Source organism: Octopus sinensis, linkage group LG8, assembly GCF_006345805.1.
Source record: "Octopus sinensis linkage group LG8, ASM634580v1, whole genome shotgun sequence".
Lineage (NCBI taxonomy): Eukaryota > Metazoa > Mollusca > Cephalopoda > Octopoda > Octopodidae > Octopus > Octopus sinensis.
In genome coordinates this window covers 70,838,557-70,866,555 of record NC_043004.1, presented here as the reverse complement: position 1 = coordinate 70,866,555, position 27,999 = coordinate 70,838,557, and the positions used below count along the sequence as shown (strand labels likewise).

At 38.3% G+C, this 27,999-nt stretch overlaps 1 protein-coding gene across 3 annotated transcripts in view; it reads right to left on the bottom strand.

Moving 5' to 3' along the window:
• Window positions 1–27,999, bottom strand: part of LOC115214956 (carnosine N-methyltransferase) — a 249,486-nt gene that overhangs the window by 185,970 nt on the left and 35,517 nt on the right. For all 3 annotated transcript variants that reach the window (XM_029784050.2, XM_036505447.1, XM_029784052.2), the window contains exon 2: window positions 15,992–16,193. In XM_029784050.2, the coding sequence (XP_029639910.1) occupies window positions 15,992–16,193 (202 nt within the window). The remainder of the gene's footprint in view (window positions 1–15,991; window positions 16,194–27,999) is intronic.

Here is a 27,999-nt window from a genome sequence, read left to right as displayed (position 1 = left end):
GAAACAAGTAAAAGAATAGAAGAATACTTACATATGTGTATGTATACATACATACACATATGTGTGTGTGTGTGTATATATATATATACACACACACACACACACACAATTGTGGTTTCACAGTTGCTGTTTAAGTTTAAATTTATTTTAGATTTTTAAATATTTTTTTTAATGGTTTGATCCATTTTATTTTAGATATTTTTACAATAAAATACTATACAATGGTTTCATCTTTTATTTTACAATTTTGTTAGTTTTATTTAAGATCTTTTCTTTTTTTTTTTTCCATTTTACTTTGTTTCAGTTATTAGACTGCAGCCATGCTGGGGCACTGTCTTCGATTTCAGTTAAACAAATCAACCCTGATCTCTTTTATTGGTCTCTTGCTGAACTGCTAAGTTACAGGACACATCAACACACCAACACCAGTTGTGAAGCAGTGGTGGGGGAAAAATACAGTCGCACACACAAGACAGGCTTCTTTCAGTTTCCATCTACCAAATCTACTCACAAGGCTTTGGTTGGCCCGAGGCTATAGTATAAGGCAGCTGACCAAGGTAGCATGCAGTGGAACTGAACCTGGAACCATGTGGTTGAAAAGCAAACTCCTTACCACACAGCCATCCCTGTGCCTGTATAATATTAATATTACAATACATAATAGTGTATTAATATTCCTGTGCTGATGGCACATAAAAAGCATCCACTACACTCTTGGAGTGGTTGGTGTTAGGAAGGTCATCCAGCTGTAGAAACCATACTAAATCAGACTGGAATGGAATGCAGCTATCTAGCTTACCAGTTCCAGTCAAACCGTCCAACCCATGCCAGCATGGAAAATGGACATTAAATGATGACGATGTGGATGATATCTACATACATGCACACACAAACACATGACAGGTTTCCATACAGTTTCTGTCTCTCAAATTCACTCACAAGGCATCGGTCGACCAAAGGCTATAATGGAAGACACTTGCCCAAGGTGCCACACAGTGGGACCAAACCCGATAACCACGTGCTGGCAAAGTGAGCTTCTTAACCACACAAGCCACGCCAGTATCTACAAAACCATTTATTTTAAAAACCTTGACAGGTAATTCATAAAATTACAATAATTTATAGAGGAACAACAGCTGTTATCGATCGTACATTTCACCAGAAGATGATTTTGCAATTACGGATTCTTCTAGCTACGTTCCAAAGCAAACTAACAAAAGCAGAAAAAAAAAAAGAAAAAGGAAACAGAAAGTAAGAAAGACTATATAATGAGTTACTGATATCACACAGCTTAGACAATTCTAATTGAATAATTACCAATATATCTCTAAGACAACAGAGCCGTAGTCAAACAATAAAATTGGGTGACCTACAATCAACTCAGAGACAGCTTAAAATGCAGAACTCTGGAAGTCAGTTTACTTCATATACACATCATTCTGGGTTGATCCCACAAGATGTGGGGCACCTCAAGAGAGTTTTGTCATAGCCCCAAATCAACCGAGACAGTGAAATTGGCTACATAGGAACTGTGCAGAAGCTTATCAGATATATATATATATGAAGATGTATGGCTCAGTAGTTAGAGCATTGGGTTCTTAATCATGAGGTAGTGAGTTTGATTCCCAGAACTGGCTCCGAGTTGTGTTCTTGAGCAAGACACTTTATTTCACATTGCTCCAGTTCACTCATCTGTGGAAATGAGTTGCAAGCTTTTTCGACCTTTGCCTTTCCCTTGGATAACATCAGTGGCATGGAGAGAGGAGGCTGGTGTGCATGGGTGACTGCTGGTCTTCCATATTCAACCTTGCCCAGACTTTTACCTTGGAGGGGAACGTTCTAGGTACAATTCCGTGGTTATTCATGACCAAAGGGAGTCTTTACCTTTTATGTAACTGTGTCACTCGTTCAGTTATGACGATGAGGGTTCCAGTTGATCCGATCAATGGAACAGCCTGCTCATGTAACTAACATACGTACCCTCAATGTAGTTCTCAGGGAGATTCAACATTACTCAGAATGTGACAAGGCTGGCCCTTTGAAATACAGGTACCACTCATTTTTGCCAGCTGAGTGGATTGGAGCAATGTGAAATAAAGTATCTTGCTCAAAGACACGATGCGGCACCAGGAATTGAACAAATGACCTTACGATCATGAGCCAAATACCCTTTATTTATTTATATATATATATATATATTTATACTGCCAAATCTGACTGGGCCTGATGAAGCCTTCCGGCTTCACAGACCCCAGTTAAAACCGTCCAACCCATGCTAGCATGGAAAACGGATGCTAATGATGATGATGATGATGATGATGATATATATATATATATATATATATATATATATAATAATATGTGGAGGCGCAATGGCCCAGTGGTTAGAGCAGCGGACTCGCGGTCGTAGGATCGCGGTTTCGATAAAAAGCTCCACGATACTCCGGTAGGGGGTGGTGATCCCTGCTGTACTCTTTCACCACTCTTTCTCTCACTCTTTCGTCTGTTGGTCTGCTCGCTTAGCCAGTGGGGTGGCGTCATTCGAAGGCTAAAACAATGCGAACGCATTGTGACCAGCGATGTGTAGCAAAATCTGATGGTCTGGTCGGTCACATGATCACGTGTGATATATAATATAAGAGAAAGTAAAGAATTCTTGAGATTCTTTGTTAACCACTACAATCATTTCAACCCAATGTGCATAGGTGCCCCGCAGGTTAGATGCTCTATAAACAGATATGATGCATCATTGGTGCAGATGTGTCTCATCAGGAATTTTCAAAGTAGATCCAGTGGCATTTACATCCATACTGTTGATGACATCAGGTAGCCGAATACTGTAAACAGGTTTTAAACAGCATACTACTAAATGTATACCCAAATTTTAAATTATGATATGTATATATGTGTGTATATATATATATATGTATGTGTATATATATATATATATATATACACATACATATACACACACACGTGAGTACATAACTGCAAAACAAATGGGAAAAATAGTACTCGAATACCAAAGGTAAATTAATATACTTTTAATTAATGCTGCAAAATTATCAAAGAACTCAGACAGCTGTGATGATACATACACACACACTGTAAAATGGTTGGCATTAGGAAAGGCATCCAGCTATAGAAACCATGCCAAAGTAGACACTGGAGTACAATGCAGTCCTTCAATTCAATGGATCCTGATCAAACTGTCCAACCTATGTCAACATGAAACATGGATGCTGAATGATGATGATGGCTTAACTGGACGAAACTTCAATGTTACTGTCAATAGCATTTTTGCATAAGAATAATATATATATATATATATATATAGGCACTCATGTAGCTGTGTGGTTAAGAAGCTTGCTTCCCAAATTTTATATCCTTGACATCTCGTTGGATAATACAGTTCTATATTTAAGGGATGAGAAATTATTTACATTATTTACATTTGACGGATATTTGTCCTCATCTTGTTTGTTGTTAACACGTTTCGGCTGATATACCCTCCAGCCTTCATCAGGTGTTTTGGGGAAATTTTGAATCTGGGTTCTCATTCCTAAGGTATTTTTCGATATTATTATTATTATTATTATTATTATTCAGGTCACTGCCTGGAATCAAACTCGGAATCTTGGAGTTAGTAGCATGCACTCTTAACCACTACACCGTATGCCTGTGGGCATATGGCGTAGTGGTTAAGAGTGCAGGCTACTAACCCCAAGATTCCGAGTTCGATTCCAGGCAGTGACCTCAATAATAATAATAATAACATTGAAAATTACCTTAGGAATGAGAACCCAGGTTCGAAATTTCCCCAAGACACCTGATGAAGGCTGGAGGGTATATCAGCCGAAACGTGTTAACAACAAACAAGATGAGGACAAATATCCGTCAAATGTAAATAATGCAGATCTCGTTGGATATATAATTTAAGAATGCAGAGGTACTTCGCAAGACTGCAAAATGCTCTCTCAACGACTCCTACCAACCTCTTGCCGCTACTCATTATAAGAGTTCAGCTAGTCCCAACCATATGGTCTCAGATTCAGTCCTAACCCCCAGCACATCACCTTTGGGAAAATATGTGTTAGTGACAAACTAGCATCACAATCATACAAGCAGTGTGTTTCATTTCCAATCTTCCCTGAAAACATGTCTGGCCAAGGATGGGAGAAGTGGGAGTAAAATCACCTTTCTTGGTTACAGGTGAGGGTTGGCATCAGGAAGAGGAGACAATCTGCCCCAACATATTCCATCTGAGCCAAAAAAAAGCATGGAAAACTGGATATTAAACAATGATGATAATGATGGTGGTGGTGATGGTGGTGATGATGATGATGATGATGCCCTTCTAATCACTTAACCATTTTAATCACTTTTCGCAAAGCACAGAGATACCCTGTGCCCATTCTAAAACTGGGATACATACCAAATACAGTGAAAATAGCAGAAATAATTTATGGTAGCTAATTTCAGAAGCGAGAGTAGTAGCAGACTTTCTGCAGTGTAGCAATTTGCAATCTATTACCATCACAACAACCATGATGACAAATCAATAACTGGTTTTGCTAAGCTAGCATGGTTTGGTCAGAGAGTTATGTAAAGCAATGTTTTGCAGCTGGATGCTCTTCCAGTCCCAACCCTTATCTGTTTCTCATGTACAATTTTTACTGTTTTTATGTTTTGTTTTTATATATATTCAACTGGTCTTCGAAAGCACAGAGCGACCAGTTGAAATGTCAACAAGGAATGTAAACATCATATACCTGTTTCACTCATATGGTAACAGGCAAAGCTTTAAAAAGTCAACATACACTCACACAGATAATATATAGATAGATAGATAGATACACACACACACACAATCTTTTACTTGTTTCAATCATTTGACTGCGGCCATGCTGGAGCACTGCCTTTTGTTATATATATATATATATATTTTTTTTTTTTCTGTCTGACAAATTTCTAATAGGAAATTCCTTACATGCTTATCTAACATGTAAATCTTTGTAATTCTTATTAGCCTATGAAACATGTGTAATGGAGAATAAATACCAAAAAATTTCCATTTTCCTGTTTTGTTATACAATAATTCTACAAATAATATTTCCATAATTCTCAATTTGAATATGCGCTTCAACATACAGCAGTAACTATGGATAACTATTGATTGTAATAATGGAATAAGCAGATGTGCTTCAAGAGGCAACAGCTGGGATTTATGCTACCAATATCTTTATAATATAAAAGTGAAGTTGTGTGTCTGACTCCTACAATTTAGATTCCTAACTACTCCCACATTTTGCGGTGCAGTTTAACCAAAACCAGGTATCTTATAGTCGTGATTCATATCGAGCCCTTCTGGGTATTAGCGCGCGTCTACGATGAGTCTACGATTTAAAAAAAATTTACCATCATTTTTTTCCCATTTTTAATGCATTTTTGGCATATATAAGGGAAGTAACTCTCTAAAAATGTATTATTAAATCTCAGAACGTAAAAAGCTACAGTAACACCCCCCTTTGTGGTTAGCCATATTGAGATGGCTATTATACTTTACATCTCTAAAAATGCTTATATAGTTATTTCCCTTACAAACCCGAGCAACGCCGGGCGATACTGCTAGTAATATATATATCGGTTAAATACAATGAGACAACAAAGCCAAGGCAGTGTAAAATTTCTAGGACATTTTATAAAGAGAAGGGTAGTCTTACAGCTGTTTCAGAGATATAAAAGATATCTCATCAACAGATGAGAGAGTTAAACAGAAGGAAATAGCAGAGTTCAATATAAGAAGTTATTTTAGAAAGGGAGAGATTTAGGAAGTATAAAGGGAAATATAAGAATAAAAATAAAAGATATATGTTGGGTGTTAAATTTGCTATTCCATTATCCAAGGAATGTGTTGTGTAGAATGGGTAAAAAGGTTTCTTGTCTATGGTATGTAAGTTCCAATAGGAGTTTATATTTTGTTATTATAAATGGATAGTATGCAGGTATTAACTTCATGTAGTGTTCATTCAAAGGGATCTTGTAAGGCAACTGTTTAGCAATGGATCACCAAAAAGGAAAACTACAATTGTCATTAAATATGACAGAGGGTGTTAGAACACCTACAATGCTAGAAATAAGAGCTAAAGTGCTGCAGCATCAGGGCACTTTAGCTCTTATTTCTAGCATTGTAGGTGTTCTAACACCCTCAGTCATATATACATATAAGGTCTGATCACTAAGTATCCAGACTGTTGCTATAGTAACAAAACTAAAGCACTCAGAGTAAAGCCACTTGGCACAGATTGACCTTAATCTCTTCTGTGCATATGCACTAAGTTTTAATGTTCTAGCTCACTTCCACTGCTTACAGCAATACTTGGAAGAAAGGTGTGTAACATGTGATCATCACAATGACCATGACAGAAGTTGAGCAGAGAATCTGCACAAAATTTTGCCAAAAGCTTGGTGATACCTGCTCAGAGGCTTATCTCTTTTTTCTCTTTACTCTCTTTTACTTGTTTCAGTCATTTGACTGTGGCCATGCTGGAGCACCGCCTTTAGTCGAGCAAATCGACCCCGGGACTTATTCTTTGTAAGCCCAGTACTTATTCTATCGGTCTCTTTTGCCAAACCGCTAAGTGATGGGGACGTAAACACACCAGCATCGGTTGTCAAGCAATGCTAGGGAGACAAACACAAACACATACACACACATACATATATATATACATATATACGACAGGCTTCTTTCAGTTTCCGTCTACCAAATCCACTCACAAGGCATTGGTCGGCCCGGGGCTATAGCAGAAGACACTTGCCCAAGATGCCACGCAGTGGGACTGAACCCGGAACCATGTGGCTGGTTAGCAAGCTACTTACCACACAGCCACTCCTGCGCCTATGTATATAAAAAACTTTCAGTTTCCAATGAACCAGAAACCATGTAGTTGGGAAGCAAACTCATCACACAGCCACACCTGTGCCCAACAATCTGATGTACATGCCAATGGCATGTAAAAAGCACTATTCGAGTGTGGTCAATGCCAGTGCCGCCTGACTGGCCCCCAAGCTGGTCACACGTAAAAAGTACACACTACACTCTCGGAGTGGTTGGCGTTAGGAAAGGCATCCAACTGTAGAAACCATGCCAGATCAGATTGGAGCCTGGTGCAGCCTCCTGGCTTGCCAGTCCTCAGTCAAGCTGTCCAACCCATGCCAGCATGGAAAACAGACTTTAAACGAGGATGATGATTCACTGCGCATCGGTCAGTCAAAGTCACAGTGGAGGATACTTGGTCAAGATGTTGAACATCAGAACTGAACCCGAAACCAATTGGGTGCACAGCAAACACCTTAATACCATACAGCCACTCTCTGTCTGTCTGTCTGTCTGTCTGTGTGTGTGTGTGTGTGTGTGTGTGTGTTTTCTCATGCTGTTTCTAGACCTACATTCATGAATTAACAATGCCACAGCTAATACTGAATGAATGGAAACTTCCCACTGTTACAGCTGACAATTTTTGCATTTCATAGAATACAACTTAATTATCGGTTCATAAATGAAGTAATTTTAATATGCATTTCTCCTTTATATGGAAATTGTACGAACCAATAATTAATCTGCTGATACAGTTAATCAGTTAATTACCTAACTAGATCACCGTCATGACCATCACTTCAATGTCCACTTTTCCATGCTTGCATGGCCCAGGTGGAACTTATTGAAGCAGACTTTCTACAGCCAGATGCCTTTCCTATTTAAAAAAAAGATAAAGATACTTTCTTGAGTCATGTTGGCTTATAAGGGCTAGTTTCCTGGTTCCCATAGTATATGAAGTCCCCATCTGGATGGGATGCTGGCCCATCGCAGGATTACTCATTTTTGCCAGCTGTGTGGAGTGGAGCAACATGAAATGAAGTGTTCTGTTCTGGAATTGAAACCACAATCTTACAATTATGAGTCCAACACCCTAACCACTAAGCCACGTACCTCCACTACTTTTCTAATTGCCAACCCTTACCCATTTCCAAACAAGATGATATTTGTCCCATGGCCTGACATGATTTTGTAGAATATTGGAAATGAATAACACTGCATGTATGACAGTGACACTCATTTACAACCATCATACGTCAAGACACAAAAGCACACACACACACAAACATTTAAATATAATATATAATGCAAACAGGAAAAATACAACTCAAAATAAAAGTATATTTATATATATAAGTGTGTGTGAGTTTCGAGGGATATATTATCCGGGTGGATACCGTAGTGGCTCTCACTTAAGTTCCAGTTAATGGCTAACCACTTCAATCAGTATTTAACGTCTGCGACTACAATTTGTTGCTAGTCACTCCATGAATTCTTCCGATGGGTAATTCCATGTATGCTTCACTGGATGGTAAACAATTGTCCAGAGTATACATAGATTATTATTGATAATAATAATGATTTCAAATTTTTGCCAAGGGCAGCTTGGAGGAAGGGATTAAGTCAATTACACTGACTCCAGTGTATAACTGGTACTTATTTAATTGACCCCGAAAGGATGAAAAGCAAAGTCGACCTCAGCAGAATTTGAACTCAGAACATAGTGGCAGACAAAATACCACTAAGCATTTTGCCTAGCATGCCAACAATTCTGGCAGCTCACCTCCTCAATAATAATAATAATAATAATAATAATAATAATAAATTCACCTCTGCAAAAAAGTGTTTCGTTCAACATCCTTAAACAACCTTTCTTCAGGGACCTTTTGAGCGGGATGGGTTACTTGACCAGAAGAAAATTCTAACTGGGCCCCACCTCAAGGTCATGTGCTGTTTATCTTGATATGAGATCACCATGTCGCACACATATGGTTGTGATGCATGTGCCAGGTGTACCCTTATCAGATGGGTAGTCATGATGGGTATACTGGGCTTCGTATATTTTACCCCAGTGTCATTTTGATGGCATGCACTGCTCTCTCACTCTATAATAATCCTTTCTACTGGAAGCACAAGGCCTCAAATTTGGGGGAAGGGATTAAGTCGATTACATTGACCCCAGTGCATAACTGGTACTTATTTAATCGACCCCAAAAAGATGAAAGACAATAGTCAACCTCAACAGAATTTGAACTCAGAATGTAGCGGCAGACAAAATACAGCTAAACATTTTGCCTGGCATACTAAAAACTCTGCCAGCTCATGGAGTTTTTATAGCTTTTATAAAAAAAAAGCATATTAATCTACTTTCAGCATTCGAGTGCTATTTTTTCCACCTTGACTTGCATTTATGTGCTTACTCATGTAGATTATAGATGAATATATATATATATATATATATATATATATATACTAGCTGAAGGTGACCCGCTCTACGCGCAGGTAAGTGTGTGGTTGTTACTTTCTGTTGCTTCCTTTCAGCACGTAAAAAGCACCATCCGAACATAGCTGATTGCAGCGCCGCCTTGACTGGTATCTGTGCCGGTGACACGTAAAAAGCACCAACCGATCATTGCCGCTGTGAGCCCCCCCTGGCACCTGTGCCAGTGGCACGAAAAAAGCACCCACTACACTCACAGAGTGGTTGGCGTTAGGAAGGTCATCCACCTGTAGAAACACTGCCAGATCAGACTGGAGCCTGGTGCAGCCTCCTGGCTTCCCAGACCCCAGTCAAACTGTCCAACCCGTGCTAGCACGGAAAACAGACGTTAAACGATGATGATGATGATGATGATTCTCCCTCTTTGTTTCTCTCTCCTTTCTCTCTCACTTTCCCCACTCTCTTACTCTTCCTTTCTCTCGGACTCTCCCTCGCTTTCTCTTACTCTCTATCTTTATCTATCTCTCTCCCATTTATAAACAACAAAAGATCTTGAGTAAGTTGAGAAATAAAATATTTAGAAAGATCAATCATAAATATCAGGCAGTGGCAACGGAAAGGTCTGCTTCAAGGCAGACAGCAAAACACTAACATTTAAAAGGGACAGACGAACTTGCGAGCTGAATAAAAATAATAAAATATTGGAAACCAAAGTTTGAAGGGATAGAATCTGAGGATAGTAGAGTCACCATGGCTGGCATTTCTTAACGACGGACAGCAACGTATTGACAGTTTAACGGCTGGCGTAAAATTTTGAACTTGATGTAAAAGAAAATTGGTAAACACCAATTTTTGAAGTGATTCTTTTTCACGACAGTAGACTCACCATGGCAAGCATTCAAAACTTCTTCATCATGAACAGCAAAACACTGACGATTAAAAGGCTGGCACAAATTTTTTAGCTTGATGTAACAGAGAATTCCTTAACACCTGCTCCTTCAAATTTTAATCCGCTTCCAGCCCCATTTAGACCCCTTTTCACATTTTGGTTAATATAACCCGATTTCATTCGGGTGTACTAGGGCCACATTTTATAAGATGAGGAATTTTGTCCTAGAGGTCACGCCTTTCATTTGAGGAAAAAAATATTTGTCATGCAAACTTGCCAGCACTTTTAGCAGAGGTGTGCGTATTTTCAGCTCAACCGACCAACCACATAATGCACACATTATATATATATATATATATATATATATGTATATATGTGTGTGTGTGTGTGTGTGTGTGTGTGTGTGTGTGTGTGTGTGCACGCATTATATATACAAATGTATACAAATTATATATATATATATATATATATATGAATAAATTAAATTAGAGATAAAACCACTAATAGGCAAATCAAACAGTGAAAAACAAAAACATAAAAATAAAAATATAATATAGAAAATATATAAAATATAAAATTGAAAAATTGAAATTATTAAAATTTAACATAAAAATTATTAAATTATATTTATAATTTGTTTAAAAATATATATAACTATAAAAAATTATTAAAAAGTTTAATATACATAAATACAGATATATACACGTAGTATATATACATTATATATACATATTTATATATCGAACACACACACACACATATATAAATGAACGCAATAAATATCTGATTCATAATATTTGTTCTCATGATTGTGTGTTGGTGGTGGCGATGATAATTCTCTCTATGAATGCAGACAGCGAGATAAAGAACGCCGTTTGACGAAGTTATAAAGGGAAAGTGAAGGGGAGTTATACAGGAAGGGAGGAAATAGCATGAGTGAGGAAGACAGATACGTAAAAGAATGGGAGTGGCCTTGTCAAAGTGGGTTTTTGGCCCTAGCAACGACACCTTTTAAGATAGGGATTTCTACCGTAGCCCACGGGCATCGTCATCTCATTTTACATGTCCCTGTAAATTTTGGAGTCAATCCGACAGGATGTAGTGGCCTTGAAAGCGATCCAAGCGGTCGAGTCAAACAAGCGGTCAAGTCAGTTTTATAAATAGAGATATATATATAATATAAAAAATAAATATATGCAAGTATGTGTGTGTGTGTGTGTATGTATGTATGTATGTATGTATGTATGTATGTAGTATGTATGTATGTATGTATGTATGTATGTATGTATGTATGTATGTATGTATGTATGTATGTATGTATGTATGTATATACAATGCATATATGGGTACATATATGGTATATGTGAAGGCGCATGGCTCAGTGGTTAGAACATCGAGATTACAATTGTGAGGTTGTGAGTTCGAATCCCGGACCGGGCTGCGTGTTGTGTTCTTGAGCAAGACACTTTATTTCACGTTGCTCCAGTTCACTCAGCTGTAGAAATGAGTTGCGATGTCACAGGTGCCAAGCTGTATCGGCCCCTTTCCCTTTCCCTTGAATAACACTGGTGGCACGGAGAGGGGAGGCCGGTATGAATGGGCGACCGCTGGTCTTCCATAAACAAGCTTGCCCGGACTTGTGCCAGGGAGGGTAACTTTCTAGGTGCAATCCCATGGTCATTCATGACCGAAGGGAGTCTCAGCATATGGGTACAGGACATCACCAGGCAGTAAACAACATGAAATACGAAAGCAAATGAGTTCAATATGCAAACAATGATAGAAACAAGGAAAACAGGACAAGTAACATAAAGAACGATGCTTCATCAGTTGTCGGTGCTCTATCTACTCCTCATTCGAGCATATATATATATATATATAATATATATATATATATGTATATATGTGTGTGTGTGTGTGCGTGTATGTGTGTGTGTGTGTGTGTGTGTGCACGCATTATATATACAAATGTATACAAATTATATATATATATATTATATATATATATATATATATATGAATAAATTAAATTAGAGATAAAACCACTAATAGGCAAATCAAACAGTGAAAAACCCAAAACAAAAACATAAAAATAAAAATATAATATAGAAAATATATAAAATATAAAATTGAAAAATTGAAATTATTAAAATTTAACATAAAAATTATTAAATTATATTTATAATTTGTTTAAAAATATATATAACTATAAAAAATTATTAAAAAGTTTAATATACATAAATACAGATATATACACGTAGTATATATACATTATATATACATATTTATATATCGAACACACACACACACACATATATAAATGAACGCAATAAATATCTGATTCATAATATTTGTTCTCATGATTGTGTGTTGGTGGTGGCGATGATAATTCTCTCTATGAATGCAGACAGCGAGATAAAGAACGCCGTTTGACGAAGTTATAAAGGGAAAGTGAAGGGGAGTTATACAGGAAGGGAGGAAATAGCATGAGTGAGGAAGACAGATACGTAAAAGAATGGGAGTGGCCTTGTCAAGTGGGTTTTTGGCCCTAGCAACGACACCTTTTAAGATAGGATTTCTACCGTAGCCCACGGGCATCGTCATCTCATTTTACATGTCCCTGTAAATTTTGGAGTCAATCCGACAGGATGTAGTGGCCTTGAAAGCGATCCAAGCGGTCGAGTCAAACAAGCGGTCAAGTCAGTTTTATAAATAGAGATATATATATAATATAAAAAATATATATATGCAAGTATGTGTGTGTGTGTGTGTATGTATGTATGTATGTATGTATGTATGTATGTTGTATGTATGTATGTATGTATGTATGTATGTATGTATGATGTATGTATGTATGTATGTATGTATGTATGATGTATGTATGTATGTATATACAATGCATATATGGGTACATATATGGTATATGTGAAGGCGCATGGCTCAGTGGTTAGAACATCGAGATTACAATTGTGAGGTTGTGAGTTCGAATCCCGGACCGGGCTGCGTGTTGTGTTCTTGAGCAAGACACTTTATTTCACGTTGCTCCAGTTCACTCAGCTGTAGAAATGAGTTGCGATGTCACAGGTGCCAAGCTGTATCGGCCCCTTTCCCTTTCCCTTGAATAACACTGGTGGCACGGAGAGGGGAGGCCGGTATGAATGGGCGACCGCTGGTCTTCCATAAACAAGCTTGCCCGGACTTGTGCCAGGGAGGGTAACTTTCTAGGTGCAATCCCATGGTCATTCATGACCGAAGGGAGTCTCAGCATATGGGTACAGGACATCACCAGGCAGTAAACAACATGAAATACGAAAGCAAATGAGTTCAATATGCAAACAATGATAGAAACAAAGGAAAACAGGACAAGTAACATAAAGAACGATGCTTCATCAGTTGTCGGTGCTCTATCTACTCCTCATTTCGAGCATATATATATATATATATATATTTTTTTCTATTTTACTTGTTTCAGTCATTTGACTGCAGCCATGCTGGAGCACCGGCTTTGAGTCGAGCAACTTATTCTTTGGAAGCCTAGTACTGATTCTATCAGTCCCTTTTGCCAAACCGCTAAGTTACGAGGATGTAAACACCACCATCGGTTGTCAAGCGATGTTGGGAGGACAAACACAGACACACATACATATATATATACATATATACGACAGGCTTCTTTCAGTTTCCGTCTACCAAATCTACTCACAAGGCTTTGCCCAAGGTGCCACACAGTGGGAATGAACCTGGAACCATGTGGTTGGTAAGCAAGCTACTTACCACACAGCCACTCCTGCACCTATATATATATTTTTTGCAATTAATAAAGGGTAGATGTTACACTGTGAGTCAAGGGCTGGGAGCTTTGTATGCTGGCGCTTACCAATTACATGAAACTCTCAGCCTTTCGGTTACTTTGGAATTTCTGCCAATTATTAATTAAAAAAAAACATATATACTTACATTTCTGTATTTGTTTTGTAAAATTACTGATGAGAAATTGTGTGTTGAAACATTGTTACATTTAGGGATGATCATGTGTTTTTGTTTTATCTTTTTGTTTGTCTATATACTAAACAGAACAGGAGGAGACACATAAGGATGGGGGGGTCGCTGAAGAGGTCACAGGATGTGACAAAAGATTTCAGACAAAGGACACTAAAGTAATAATAATAATAATAATAATAATAATAATAATAAAACTGAAGTGAAGACCAAGTATATAATGCATGTGGTTAACTGATGAATAAAATATGACTATCCCTAAATATAATATATATATATATATATATATATATAACAAAGATGGCTGTACACAATATAAAACCAAAAAGGAAAAATTCAACTGTTACTAATATATACGAGGGGCGTTCAATAAGTAATGCCCCTGACCCACTTCCCATAGCAGTAGAGCAACGACACTTGGCACAGTTATTAGTCTTTTCCTACATAAGAACTACCCAGAGTTATGCATATCTCCCATCGTTTGATACAGCTCTGGAGACCGTTTTTGTAGAAGACCCCAGCTTGGTCCTCCAACCACGACGTGACTTCAGAAATCAAGGCTGCATCATCTGGGAAACGCTTTCCTTTCAAAATCAACTTCATGGCTGGGAAGAGGTGAAAATCAGAGGGTGCAAGGGAAGGAGTTCATAGCTGCACGCCTGTGCTTCTGATCTGGCGACACGCGAGTTGTGGACCGGAGCGTTGTCCTGCAGGAGGAGGATGCCTTTGCTGATCTTGCCCCGCCTCTTGATTTTGATAGCTTCTCTTAATTTCCTCAAAAGTGAAGCATAATAGGCTCCTGTAATTGTGGTACCCTTTGCCAGGAAATCTGTCACCACTACTCCGTCCTGGTCCCAGAAGTGTGCGCATAACCTTGTGAGCATAACCTTGTCAGCGGAGGGCTGCACCCTTGCCTTCTTTGGAGGAGGTGAGTCACGGTGCTTTCACTGCATTGACTGGGCTTTGGTCTATGGATCATAGTGTTGGACCCAGGTTTTATCCTGTGTGATCAGTCTTTTGAAAAATTTTGACTCATCTTTTTGGCACATCTCCAAATTCATCCTCGAGCACTCAACGCGTTCTTGCTTCTGGAAAGGTGTGAGCAACCTGGAAATCCATCTGGCAGACACCTTTTGCATATGCAAATGGTCATGAATGATAGTTTCCACAGATCCGGTACTAATCTTGACCTTATGGGGTATTTGGCGAATAGTTATGCGTTGACCTTCCAAAATGGCAGCCTCAACTTGATGGACAGACATCTCATCAACGGCAGAAGGGGGTGACCAGATCTGGGAGCTGTTTCCACAGAGTTCCGACTATGTTTGAATTCATGATGCCAGCGTTTTACAAGGTCATATGATGGGGTATCATCACCATAAGTTACTTTCATTTCATCAAAAGTCTCCCGTGGTGTGCGTCCTTTCAAATACAAAAACCAGATCACTGCTCGACACTCAACAGGCTCCATTTCACACTTGACTCAGTTCAAACACCTGTAAATCAGAAACCACAATTAGTTCAGAGCTGTAATTCGCCACTTACTCTATAGAGGTGTAAATAAGTGCACATGCAAAATTTCAGCTAGATCAAACAACTGCAAGTGGGTCAGAGGCATTACTTATTGAACGCCCCTCGTAAATTATTAAATATAGAATAGCAGTCATTGCACCACATTTCTCACCTCAATGTTTCACAAATATGGGAGTAAAAAAAAATATAAATATATATATAATATATATATAGCAAAAAAAATATAGTGAAGAATCTGGCTCAAGCTTACATTTTCAACAGGTCCGTGGTTCTTGTTTTCGAACATATGTTCTGTGTTTTGAATGATGAGTTTGATGAGATGGAAATTGGTTTCAATGCAGTTGCGAACTTTGCCAAGATGGTCGCGGAAGTTTGGTATAATTGACCGATGATGATCTGGTAATTCATCATAGTACCGTTCTGTGTTGCGTATGCGGTTCAGGGAATACAACCTGAAAGACGAGAACAAAACACCATCAGACAATTTTTCTTTTATTAAAACATCAATCTGGTTGTAAATAACACCTTATAAAACTAATATTTATATTCAAAAGCAATATTTCTTCAGCTTTCTCAGCCATATCTATAAAATACAACAAGCAAAATTACACATAGATATATATTCTAAATGGTTGATATGGAATACAGAGCATACTGGAAACTTTATTTATCGCAATGATCATTTCAGCATACTTCTATACTGCACCCTCGTTGGTGGGTAATGATATAATGAAATTGAATTCACCACACAATGCACACACCTATTAATACCTCACCAGGGGACATAATAGGCTTTGAAGTTATAAAATTTACATTATATATATATATATATTCATTTAGCATCCCTTGTCCATGCTGGCAAAGGTTAAGACAGTTTGACCAAGCTGGAAGGCTGCGCCAAAGCCCAATCTGATTTGGCAAGGCTTCTACAGCTGGATGCCCTTCCTAACACCAACAACTCCAAGAGTGTAATGGGAACTTTTACATGCCACCAGCATGGGTGCTATTTGCGTGACACCAGTATCTGCCACAACTGCAATTTTATTTAGCTTGATGGAACATCTTCTCAAGCATGATATAATGCCAATGGTTTCAGTCATTGCCTTTGTGAGGCCCAACACTCAAAAGGAGCTTTTCACAGGCTACCAGCAGCAGCCACTTTGCCTCCATAAGGCTCAACGCTCAAAAGGTGCTTTTTACATGCCACCAGCATCAGCCACAACTACCGCTTGACGAGTCTTCTCGAGCACAACACATCACCAAAGGTCTCAGTCACTAGTCACTGCCTCTATGAGGCATTGTGAAGTATATTTGCCACTTAAATGTGGCTAACCCTTAAGGGTGGATGCTACTGTAGCTTGTAGCCCCAAGAGAACACCTCCTCCAGCTGGCTATTGACACACTTTCTGTTCCCTATCAGTATTTGCAAAAAGAAGCCATCCTTCCCATCTTCAACCTGACATGATACACACGGACTTGACAACCGTAGATTGTCACACGCTGATGACAGGTCAATACCCAGAAACTCGAGTCTGCGTGTGTCATGTCAGGTTGAAGATGGGAAGGATGGCTTCCCTTTACAGATACTGATAGGGCACAGAAAGTGTGTCAATAGACAGCTGGAGGAGGTGTCCTCCTGGGGCTACAAGCTACAGTAGCATCCACCCTTAAGGGTTAGCCACATTTAAGTGGCAAATATACTTCACGATGTCATGCAGCTACTGTTTATACCTCATTCAGAGATTTATTATTGTTGATATATATATATATATATACACACACGTAAATGTAGAGCATTGGAATGAGTGCTCCACACTGCACTGGCTTGACGAGTCTTCTCAAGCACAACACATCACCACAGGTCTCAGCCACTAGTCACTGCCTCTGTGAGGCCCAAAGTTCAAAGATCATATTTCACAACCTCGTCCCATGTCTTCCTGGGTCTACATCTACCACAGGTTCCCTTTACAGTCAGAGATCTGCACTTTTTTACACAGCTGTCCTTGTCCATATGCATTACATGACCATACCAAAACAAGTCTGCCCAAAGGGAAAACACTAATTTGCATAGAAACAGACAAGGATTGGCAACAGGAAGAGCATCCAGTCATCAAAAATCTGCCCAGACGGATTTCATCTGATCCACACTCAAGAATGTAAAAAAAAAAAAAAAACTAAATGTTAACACAAGGACAGCAAAGATATCAGCTTCCCGTTTTACCAATCTCCCAAGTAATCAATTTAGAATAATGAGACAGCTTCAGTTTTACACATAGTATTAACTATGAAATCTGTTTCATAAGCATATTAACAATAACGAACTAGTTCATGTAGTCACAACATTGTTGCATAAAACTAATTGGGCTATCTGCCCATTTGTTTCTATGGATTTTCAATACGTGATGACAAAAAGTAATGAATTTTCATCCTCGTTATCTGATGAGATAACTTTGATTTTTCTTTTTACCTTTTTAGTTTTTCGTTTTTAACAAAAACCTAAAAATTGCTAATTATATTTTTGCGTTTGAAGTATATAGAAGCTGTTATGCGTTTGTTGTATTAAAGGTAAACCATTTTACAAACCAGGGTGGATAAGTGTGTATGTGTGTGTGTGTCTTTGTATACTTTTATTCTCTTGTTTCAATCATCTGACTGTGGCCATACAGGAGCACTGCCTTCAGTCGAACAAATCAACCTCAGGACTTCCACTTTGTAAACCTACTACTTATTCTATTGGTCTCTTTTGCCAAACCACTAAGTTATGGGGACGTAAACACACCAGCATCAGTTGTCAGGCGAAGTTGGGGGGACACAGACTCACAAACATATATACACACACATACATACATACATACAAAAATATATGTGTATCTCTTATATAAAATCTGTTCTGTCTGTCTGTGTGTGTGGCTTCTAGGATCTCGGGCATCCTCCATCCGATTGTGCTCAAATTTGATATGTAGATACTGACGGTATCAGGGCGTGTATAAGTCTTGAAAAAAATACAAAAATCGATTCCAGGTGAGAATGCGATTGATAAAGCCATGGGAAATCATTTTTCTTTGGAATAGAAAAAAGTCTATCTTTATTTCTTCTTTTGCTGCCATCTCAAATTTAGATTAAATCAGTGTTTCTTAAAGGGGAGTCCTATGGGATGGTTCGACAAGTTATTTTGAGAAAATTTGGTTTAAATGTTTGACAACTCAGCACCGTCCATTGGACGGGGGGCGTTTTGCTCGTGTGTGTGTGTGTATATATATATATATATATATATATATATAACAGTTTAGCTAGATGTAAAATGGGTGGAAACAGCTGTCATTTATTTGTATAAAATATTTCAACTGAATTGAATTTATAATTGTTTAATTTATTATTTTGTTTTTCCACTTCTGATTTATACATATATATATATATACATAAATATAAAAGAGTGACCACTATATGGTCGACTCTAGCGCTAAAAATAGATCCGCTATGGTATTAGCCACTAAAAATTGTTTCCAAGGAAAATCAACACAACATTTAACGTAAACGAGCAGGGCAAGTAAAAAATAACAAAAAATAGATTAACTCTGGACAATTGTTTCGCTATTAATGTAATATGCAATTTTACTTACACAACATCTATAGGTCATCAGCAGAATTTGTCTAAATTTATTAAATCGCACGCTGAATTTTAACATAACGTCAAACACACACGTGGTTTAATCGATTGTACTAGCAGTTATGATTTCAAATTTCAAATATATATATAAAACAGTTTAGATAGGTGTAAAATGGGTGGAAACAGCTGTCATTTATTTGCATAAAATATTTCAACTGAATTGAATTTATAATTGTTCAATTTATTATTTTGTTTTTCCATTTCTTTCCATTAAAGAGACGAGTTCATTAAAAGAATCCACACAATCTTGAAGAGTTGTGGGAGCTCAGCCACAGAAAATGACATCCCATACCTGTGAAGACGGTGGAGGATTTGTACGCAACTCTTCCCAGGCACATTGAAGCAATTATTTAAGCTAAGAGAAGCCACACAAAATATTAACCATGTACAGTAACTTCTTGAAATGAACATTATGTAATAAACTTTCATTATAGACATTTTTCTGTTTTAAAACTCTCTATTTTGATTGGTTTTTGTGAGGTGGCTGAAAACTTTTGCATGGCCATTTTTAATGGTTGTTTCACGTCTTCCCCTCTCATTCAGAACCCCTACTACAAAATATAATGATTAGGTGTGGACATGACTCCAACAGGGCCAATGTTTCATCTGTAAAAAGCACAATGTGAAGCATCCATTTGTAAGTTGGCAATTAGTAGAAAATTACAATAATTTAAAGTGACCAAAGACTTTTGCATGGTACTGTGTGTGTATCATCATCATCATCATCATCATCATCATCATTTAGCATCCGCTTTCCATGCTAGCATGAGTTGGACGGTTCAGCTGGGGTCTGGGAGGCCAGAAGGCTGCATCAGGCCCAGTCTGATCTGGCAGTGTTTCTACGGCTGGATGCCCTTCCTAACGCCAACCACTCCATGAGTGTAGTGGGTGCTTTTAACGTGCCCCTTGGGGCGGTGCTGGCAACGGCCACGTTTGGATGGTTCGCTTACGTGATACCGGCACTGGTATCACAGCTTCAATTTCCATTGATGTTGATCAATTTCGATTTTGATATATATATATAGTATATAGTAATATATATATATATATATGTATATATATATATACTGTAGGAATAGTTCCATGTGGTCTTTTTAAAAACCATTATAGAAATTATTTACTCTTATTATATTATATATATATATATATATATATATATATATGTATGTATGTATGTATGTATATATATACATATATATATATGTATGTATGTATGTATGTATATATATATTATATATATATATATATAATATATACATATATATATGTGTGTGGTGTGTATGTATATAATATATATATATATATATATATATATATATATATATTAATACATAGAGAGAGAGAGAGAGAGAGAGAGAGAGAGAGAGAAAGATGCATGTAGGCGCAGAGGTGGCCATGTGGTATGAAGTTTACTTCTCGCCACATGGTTCCGGATGCAGTCCTACTGAGTGGCACGTCAGGCCAACCAAAGCCTTGTGAATGGATACAGTACACAGAAAACTGAAGAAGCCATCATGTGTGTGTATGTATCATCAACATCATCATTTAAGGTCTGCTTTCCAAGGTGGCATGGGTTTGATGGCTTGACTGGAACTGGTAAGCCAGAGAGCTGCACCAGGTTCCATATATATACATATTATTTTATTCTTTTATTTCTTTGACTGTAACCATGCTGGAGCACCGCCTATTGGTCTCTTTTGCTGAACTGCTAAGTTATGGGGACATAAACACACCAACATTGGTTGTCAAGTGATGGTGGGGGAACAAACAGACACATAAATACATACATTTATATATAGTGCCAGATGAAATACCTATTTCTTTACTACTCACAAGGGGTTAAACAAAGAGAGGACAAACAAGGACAGACAACCAGATTAAGTTGATTATATCAACCCCAGTGCGTAACTGGTACTTAATTTATCGATCCGAAAGGATGAAAGGCAAAGTCGACCTCGGCGGAATTTGAACTCAGAACGTAGCGGCAGAAGAAATATCGCTAAGCATTTCGCCCGGCGTGCTAACATTTCTGCCAGCTCACCACCTTTCAGTTTCTGTCTACCAAATCCACTCATAAGGCTTTGGTCGACTCGATACTATAGTAGAAGTCACTTCCCCAAGGTGCCGCGCAGTGAGACTGAACCTAGAACCATGTGGTTGGGAAGCAAGCTTCTTATATATATATATTAGTGCCATGTAAAAAGCACTGTCAAGATGGTCGGTGTTAGGAAGGGCATCCAGTCACAAAAGCCCTGCCAAATCATACAGCGAAGCCTGGTGCAGTCTTCAACCTAGCCAGCTCCTCTCAAACCATCCAACCTATGCCAGCATAGAAAATGGACATTAAATCATGACAGTGATGATGACAATATACATATGCATGTATATATTACATATATATAAGGGGGATGACCACTAAGTGGACATCCATTATGCTAGAAGTCGACCCCCTGCCCTATGGTCTTACCACTAAGAAAGGAATATTCTCAAGGAAATTCAGCAAACGCCAGAATATAAGCGAGCAAGACAAATGAAAAGATACAAATTAGTGGTAAGACCATAGGGGGTGACTTCTAGCATTACGGATATCCACTTAGTGGTCACCCTTTTATATGTATGTAATGCGCAGGAGTGGCTGTGTGGTAAGTAGCTTGCTTAACAACCACATGGATCTGGGTTCAGTCCCACTGTGTGGCACCTTGGGCAAGTGTCTTCTACAATAGCCTAGGGCTGAGCAAAGCCTTGTGAGTGGATTTGGTAGACGGAAACAGAAAGAAGCCCGTCATATTGTGTGTGTGTGTGTGTGTCCGTCCCCAAAATCGCTTGACAACTGATGCTGGTGTGTTTGCGTCCCCGTAACCTAGCGGTTCAGCAAAAGAGACCAATAGAATAAGTACTAGGCTTACAAAGAATAAGTCCTGGGATCGATTTGCTCAACTAAAGGCAGTGCTCCAGCATAGCCACAGTCAAATGACTGAAACGAGTAAAAGAGAATATAATTTTTCTGAATCTTCAGATTTTTCTATATGCTAGATCACTGGTTTTAAATTGATATTAATCAAATTAATATTCAATTTTTCACCCTGATTATTTTATATATGTATATACGTATGTGTATGTGTATGTTTGTGTCCCACTACTACTTGACAGCCTGTGTTGGTTTGTTTACATCTCTGAAACTTAGCGGTTCAGCAAAAAGTGACCAACAGAATAAGTAGGAGACTTTTAAAAGAAAAAAAGAGGAATGGGGGTTGATTTGCTCGACTGAAACAAGCAAAAGGTTAAAGGTTAAAGGAAGACAAACAGACAGACAGAGAATTAATTACAAGAATATTGTTATGTCATGAGATATTTTGTGTTTGGATTCGTTAGTATAATGTTTCTGATACCACATCTGTTGATCCCTCTCTTCCAGGCCACCTTTTAATTATAGTCAGGGGGTCACGTGGAGCAAAATACAAAAGCAAAATTCGAATGAAAGGAGTGAATTGTGTCAGCTTATAGCAACCGATTGTACGTGAGACATTTAGAGTATTGATTATGAAGCAGATAGGTCAGTATAGGTTAGAGACTAGGTGATTAACTATTGATTATATGCAATACACATTTTAAATATTGATTATGCAAACATATACAATATATATATGCATGTGTATGTGTGTATAAAAATATATATGTACATAATTACATATATATAATTACACATATATAATTATTTATACCTATATATATCTTTTTATGTTATACTTGTTTCAATCATTAGACTGTGGCCATGCTGGGGCACCGCCTTGAAAAGTTATTTAGTCGAATGAATCGACCCCAGGAGCTTTTTTCTTTAAAGTCTGCTACTTATGCTAACGGTCTCTTTTTGCCGAACTGCTAGGTTACTGGAACATAAACACACCGACAGCAGTTGTCAAGCAGTGATAGGAGACAAAAACAGACACAAAGAAACACAGACACAGATATATATATACATATATATTATATATATATATATATATATTATTTATACAAGGGACTTCTTTCAGTTTCCAGCTTCCAAATCCACTCACAAGATTTTGATAGGCTCAAGGCTATAGTAGAAGACAATTGCGTGTGTGTGTGTATACACACACTATGAAGGTGCATTGCTCAGTGGTTAGAGCATCAGGCTCACAATCATGAGGTAGGGAGTTCAATTCCTGGACCAGGCTGCATGTTGTGTTCTTGAGCAAGACACTTTATTTCACTTTATTGCTCCAGTTCACTCAGCTGGAAAAAATGAGTTGCAACATGACTGGTGCAAAAGCTGTAGCATGGCCTTTGCCTTTCCCTTGGACAACATCAGTGGCATGGAGAGAGGAGGCAGGTATGCATGGGTGACTGCTGGTCTTCCATAAAGCAACCTGTCCCAGACTTGTACCTTGGAGGGGAATTTTCTAGGTGCAACCCCATGGTCATCCATGACTGAAGTGGGGTAGGGGTGGGGGGTCTTTACCCCTTTTACCCTACACACACACACACACACACACACACACACACACACACACATACAATTTGCTTATATATGTTATATATACTCATGTGCAGTTATGGATGTGGGATTAAGAAGCTTGTTTTGCAAATCACATAATTTGGGGTTCGGTTCTACTGCATGGCACCTCGAACAAGTGTCTACAGCCCCAGATCAACCAATGCCTTGTGAGTGAGTTTGGTAGGCAGAAACTGTGTAGAAGCCCATTGAATGCTTGTATGTGAGAAGACGCATCCAGTTAAGTGAAATTGTGGTCATGGCCAGTGCCGGTGACATGTAAAAGGCACCCATGTCAGTGACATCTAGAAGGGCACCTGTGACAGTGACATGTAAAAGGTGCGCATGCTGGTGACACATAAAAGGTACCCAGTACACTCTGTTAAGTGGTTGGCATTAGGAAGGGCATCCAGCTATAGAAACCAAACCAAAATAGATGACTGGGCCCTGGTGTAGCTCTCTGGGTCACCAGCTCCAGTCAAACCATCTAACCCATGCCAGCGTAGAAAACAGACATTTGATGATGATGATGATTTATCTGTATTAGCTTATACAGAGAGAGATCCACAAGAATGAGGGTGTGGTTAAGGAGTTCACTTGCAATTATATGGCTTCAGGTCTAATCTTAATAAATGCTGTCTTAAAAAACACAATATATATATATATGTTTGTGTGGAGGTGCAATGGCCCAGTGGTTAGAGCAGCGGACTCATGGTCATAGGATTGTGGTTTCGATTCCCAGACTGAGCATTGTGAGTGTTTATTGAGCAAAAACACCTAAAAGCTCCACGAGGCTCCGGCAGGGGGGGGGTGAACTCTGCTGTACTCTTTCACCACGACTTTCTCTCACTCTTTCCTCCTGCTTCTGTTGTGTCTGTATTTCAAAGGGCCAGCCTTGTCACACTCTGTGTCACGCTGAATCTCCCCGAGAACTACATTAAGGGTACACATGTCTGTGGAGTGCTCAGCCACTTGCACATTAATAATTGAGCTGCGACGTCACTGGTGCCAAGTTGTATCGTCCTTTGCCTTTCCCTTGGATAACATCGGTGGCGTGGAGAGAGGAGGCTGGAATGCGTGGGCGACTGCTGGTCTTCCATAAACAACCGTGCCCAGACTTGTGCCTCGGAGGATAACCATGTTATTGGGAAGCAAGTTTCTTACCACACAGCCATGCTTGTGCCTGTTTGTCTATGTTCTCATAACATTGTAGTCTGGCAAAAGATATTGGAAGAAATATGTACCAGACTTTAAGGTTGATCTGTACAACTAAATAAAAAACTGTACATTATTTGCATTATTTACATTTGACGGATATTTGTTCTCATCTTGTTTGTTGTTAACACAACGTTTCGGCTGATATACCCTACAGCTTTCATCAGGTATCTTGGGGAAGTTTCAAACCTGAGTTCTCATTCCTAAGGTATTTTTCGATGTTATTATTATTCTTATTATTATTAATATTGTTCAGGTTACTGCTTGGAATTGAACTTGGAATCCTGGGGTTAGTAGCCCACGCTCTTAACCACTACTGTAAATAAAAAAACTGTCTTGAATTCTGGACATAAAACCATAAAAAATACTGCTAAGCATTTTTTGTGGTGAACTAATGATTCTGTCAGCTCAGTGCCCACTCTCAGTAGTTGTAGGGACACTAGGATCACTAACAACCAGGTTTGAGAAAAATACTGGAGAAATTGGAATTGAAATGAAGGTAGAGCAGACCCCCAAAACTACTCTAATGGGGACACATAATTATTTTGGGATTGGTTCTTGAGTATTGAGTGTCTTCCATGACAAGACAGTGTCCTAGTATCAAAGCTTATAATTTGCAGGAGACCCTGTAAGACCTCTGACAACAGGTTACTGTCTGCTCTCCAAGAATCAACCAGAGCAAGCAAGACTGAGAGCTCTGAGAAGTAAAATAATGATTTCAAATTTTTGCACAAGGCCAGCAATTTCCTGGGTGTTTCACCGGTACTTATTTTATCAACCCTGAAGTGATTAAAAGCAACGTCACTCTTGGATGAATTGGAACTCTGTGTAAAGATGGATGAAATGCTGTCGAGCATTTTGCTTGGCGTGCAAATGATTCCTTATATCCACCAGTTTGCTGCCTTATATCCGCCGGCTCGCTGCCTTATATCTGCCAGTTTGCCATAATAATAATTCTTTCTACTATAGGTACAAGGCCTGAAATTTTGGGGAAAGACGCTAGTTGATTACATCGATCCTAGTACTTGATTGGTACTGAACCCGAAACGCTGACTGCATTGGCCTCAGTACTCAACTCTACTTCCTTTATTGACCCCAAAAAGATGAGAGACAAAGTCAACCTTGCAAGAATTTGAACTCAGAATGTAAAGACTAATGAAATGCTGCTAAGTATTTTGTCTGGTGTGCTAACAATTCTGCCAGCTCACTGTCTTAATAATAATAATAATAATGATGATGATGAGGACGACGACGACGATTGGTATAAAAGATGGGCTCCAGCAAATAATCTGCTCAATACCACAGATTTGCTTGTCAGTTGTTTGACCATAACCAGTTGACCATGTCCCTTAGTGGCTGACGATATGTGCATCTCTGATCACAAGCAGAAGTAGTGGGGGAGCATCATAGCCGTGTGTTGAAAGGAATTCTTAGAAGTTTGGATAATTCCCCTTTGGAAACATAGGCGGTTCGTTCAACATCCTTAAACAATCCTTATTCAGGGACCTTTTGAGTGGGATGGGCTACTCGACCAGAAGAAAATTCTAACTGGGCCCCAATTGCAAGGTCATGCGCTGTTTATCTTGATATGAGATCACCATGTTGCACACATATGGTTGTGATGCATGTGCTTGGTGTACCCTTATCAGACGGGTAGTCATAATGGGTATATTGGGCTTCGTATATTTTATCCGAGTGTCACTTTGATGGCATGCTATGCTCTCTCACTCAATAATATTAATAATAATAATAATAATGATAATAATAATAATAATAATAATAATAATAATAATTTTTTGTATTTGCCAGCAGGGTAACAGATGAGGGGACAATAGAAAGACAGACATAGAATGTGAGAATTTACATAGAAGGGAATGATATAAAAAAGAAGTGACAAAAAAGATAGAAAATATGCATGGGATACAGTATAAATAAAAAGAAAAACATATACATAGTATACATCAGTAAAAAAAAAAGAAAAGCAAGGGTGACATAATGTTGATGGTTTCTAAACATAGTCACAAAGTCAGAAATTTTGTGGGAGAGAGAACACTTGAGTCTATCAATACCTTGGTACTTGACTGATAGAATAAGTACCAGCCAAGTACTGGCGTTGATATTATCAGCAATTGTGAGGAGGAGGATCATGACGATGATGGGGATGGTCGTGTTGTTGCTGGTGGTGGTGGTGGTGGTGGTGGTGGTGGTGATGATGATGATGACGGATGTGATGTTAAAAATTTAAAAGAAAGCAAAAATCCCCCCCCCCCCCCCCCCGGGCAAAAGTATTGTTTCAGCATGAAGTTCAGTTCTGCCAATAATGGTGTGTATTGGTTCTATTGATCTCATCTGTTACCAATGTGTGTGTGTGTCATATATGTGATGTATGTATGTATGTATGCATGCATATATATATGTGTGTGAGGATGTGTGGATGTATATATTTATATGCATGTATATATCTGTATATATGTCTCTCTCTCTCTCTCTCTATATATATATATATATATATATATATGTATATACATATGTATATACATATGTATGTGTATATATGTATATACATATGTGTATATATGTATATACATATGTGTATATATGTATATACATATGTGTATATATGTATATACATATGTGTGTATATATATATATATATATATATATACACACACAGATACGTACATGCATACATGCACCCACTTGCACACACATTCTAGCTCCATGCCAACAAGCGGCATCCTATATTGGCATTGTATAATCTTCTCCTTTCTGTCATGTGACCAAACACAATTTGATGTCATTGATTCTTCTCTCACAATGCTTTCACTTCTGTTTCATTCATTCGTGTCCTCATTCATGCTGC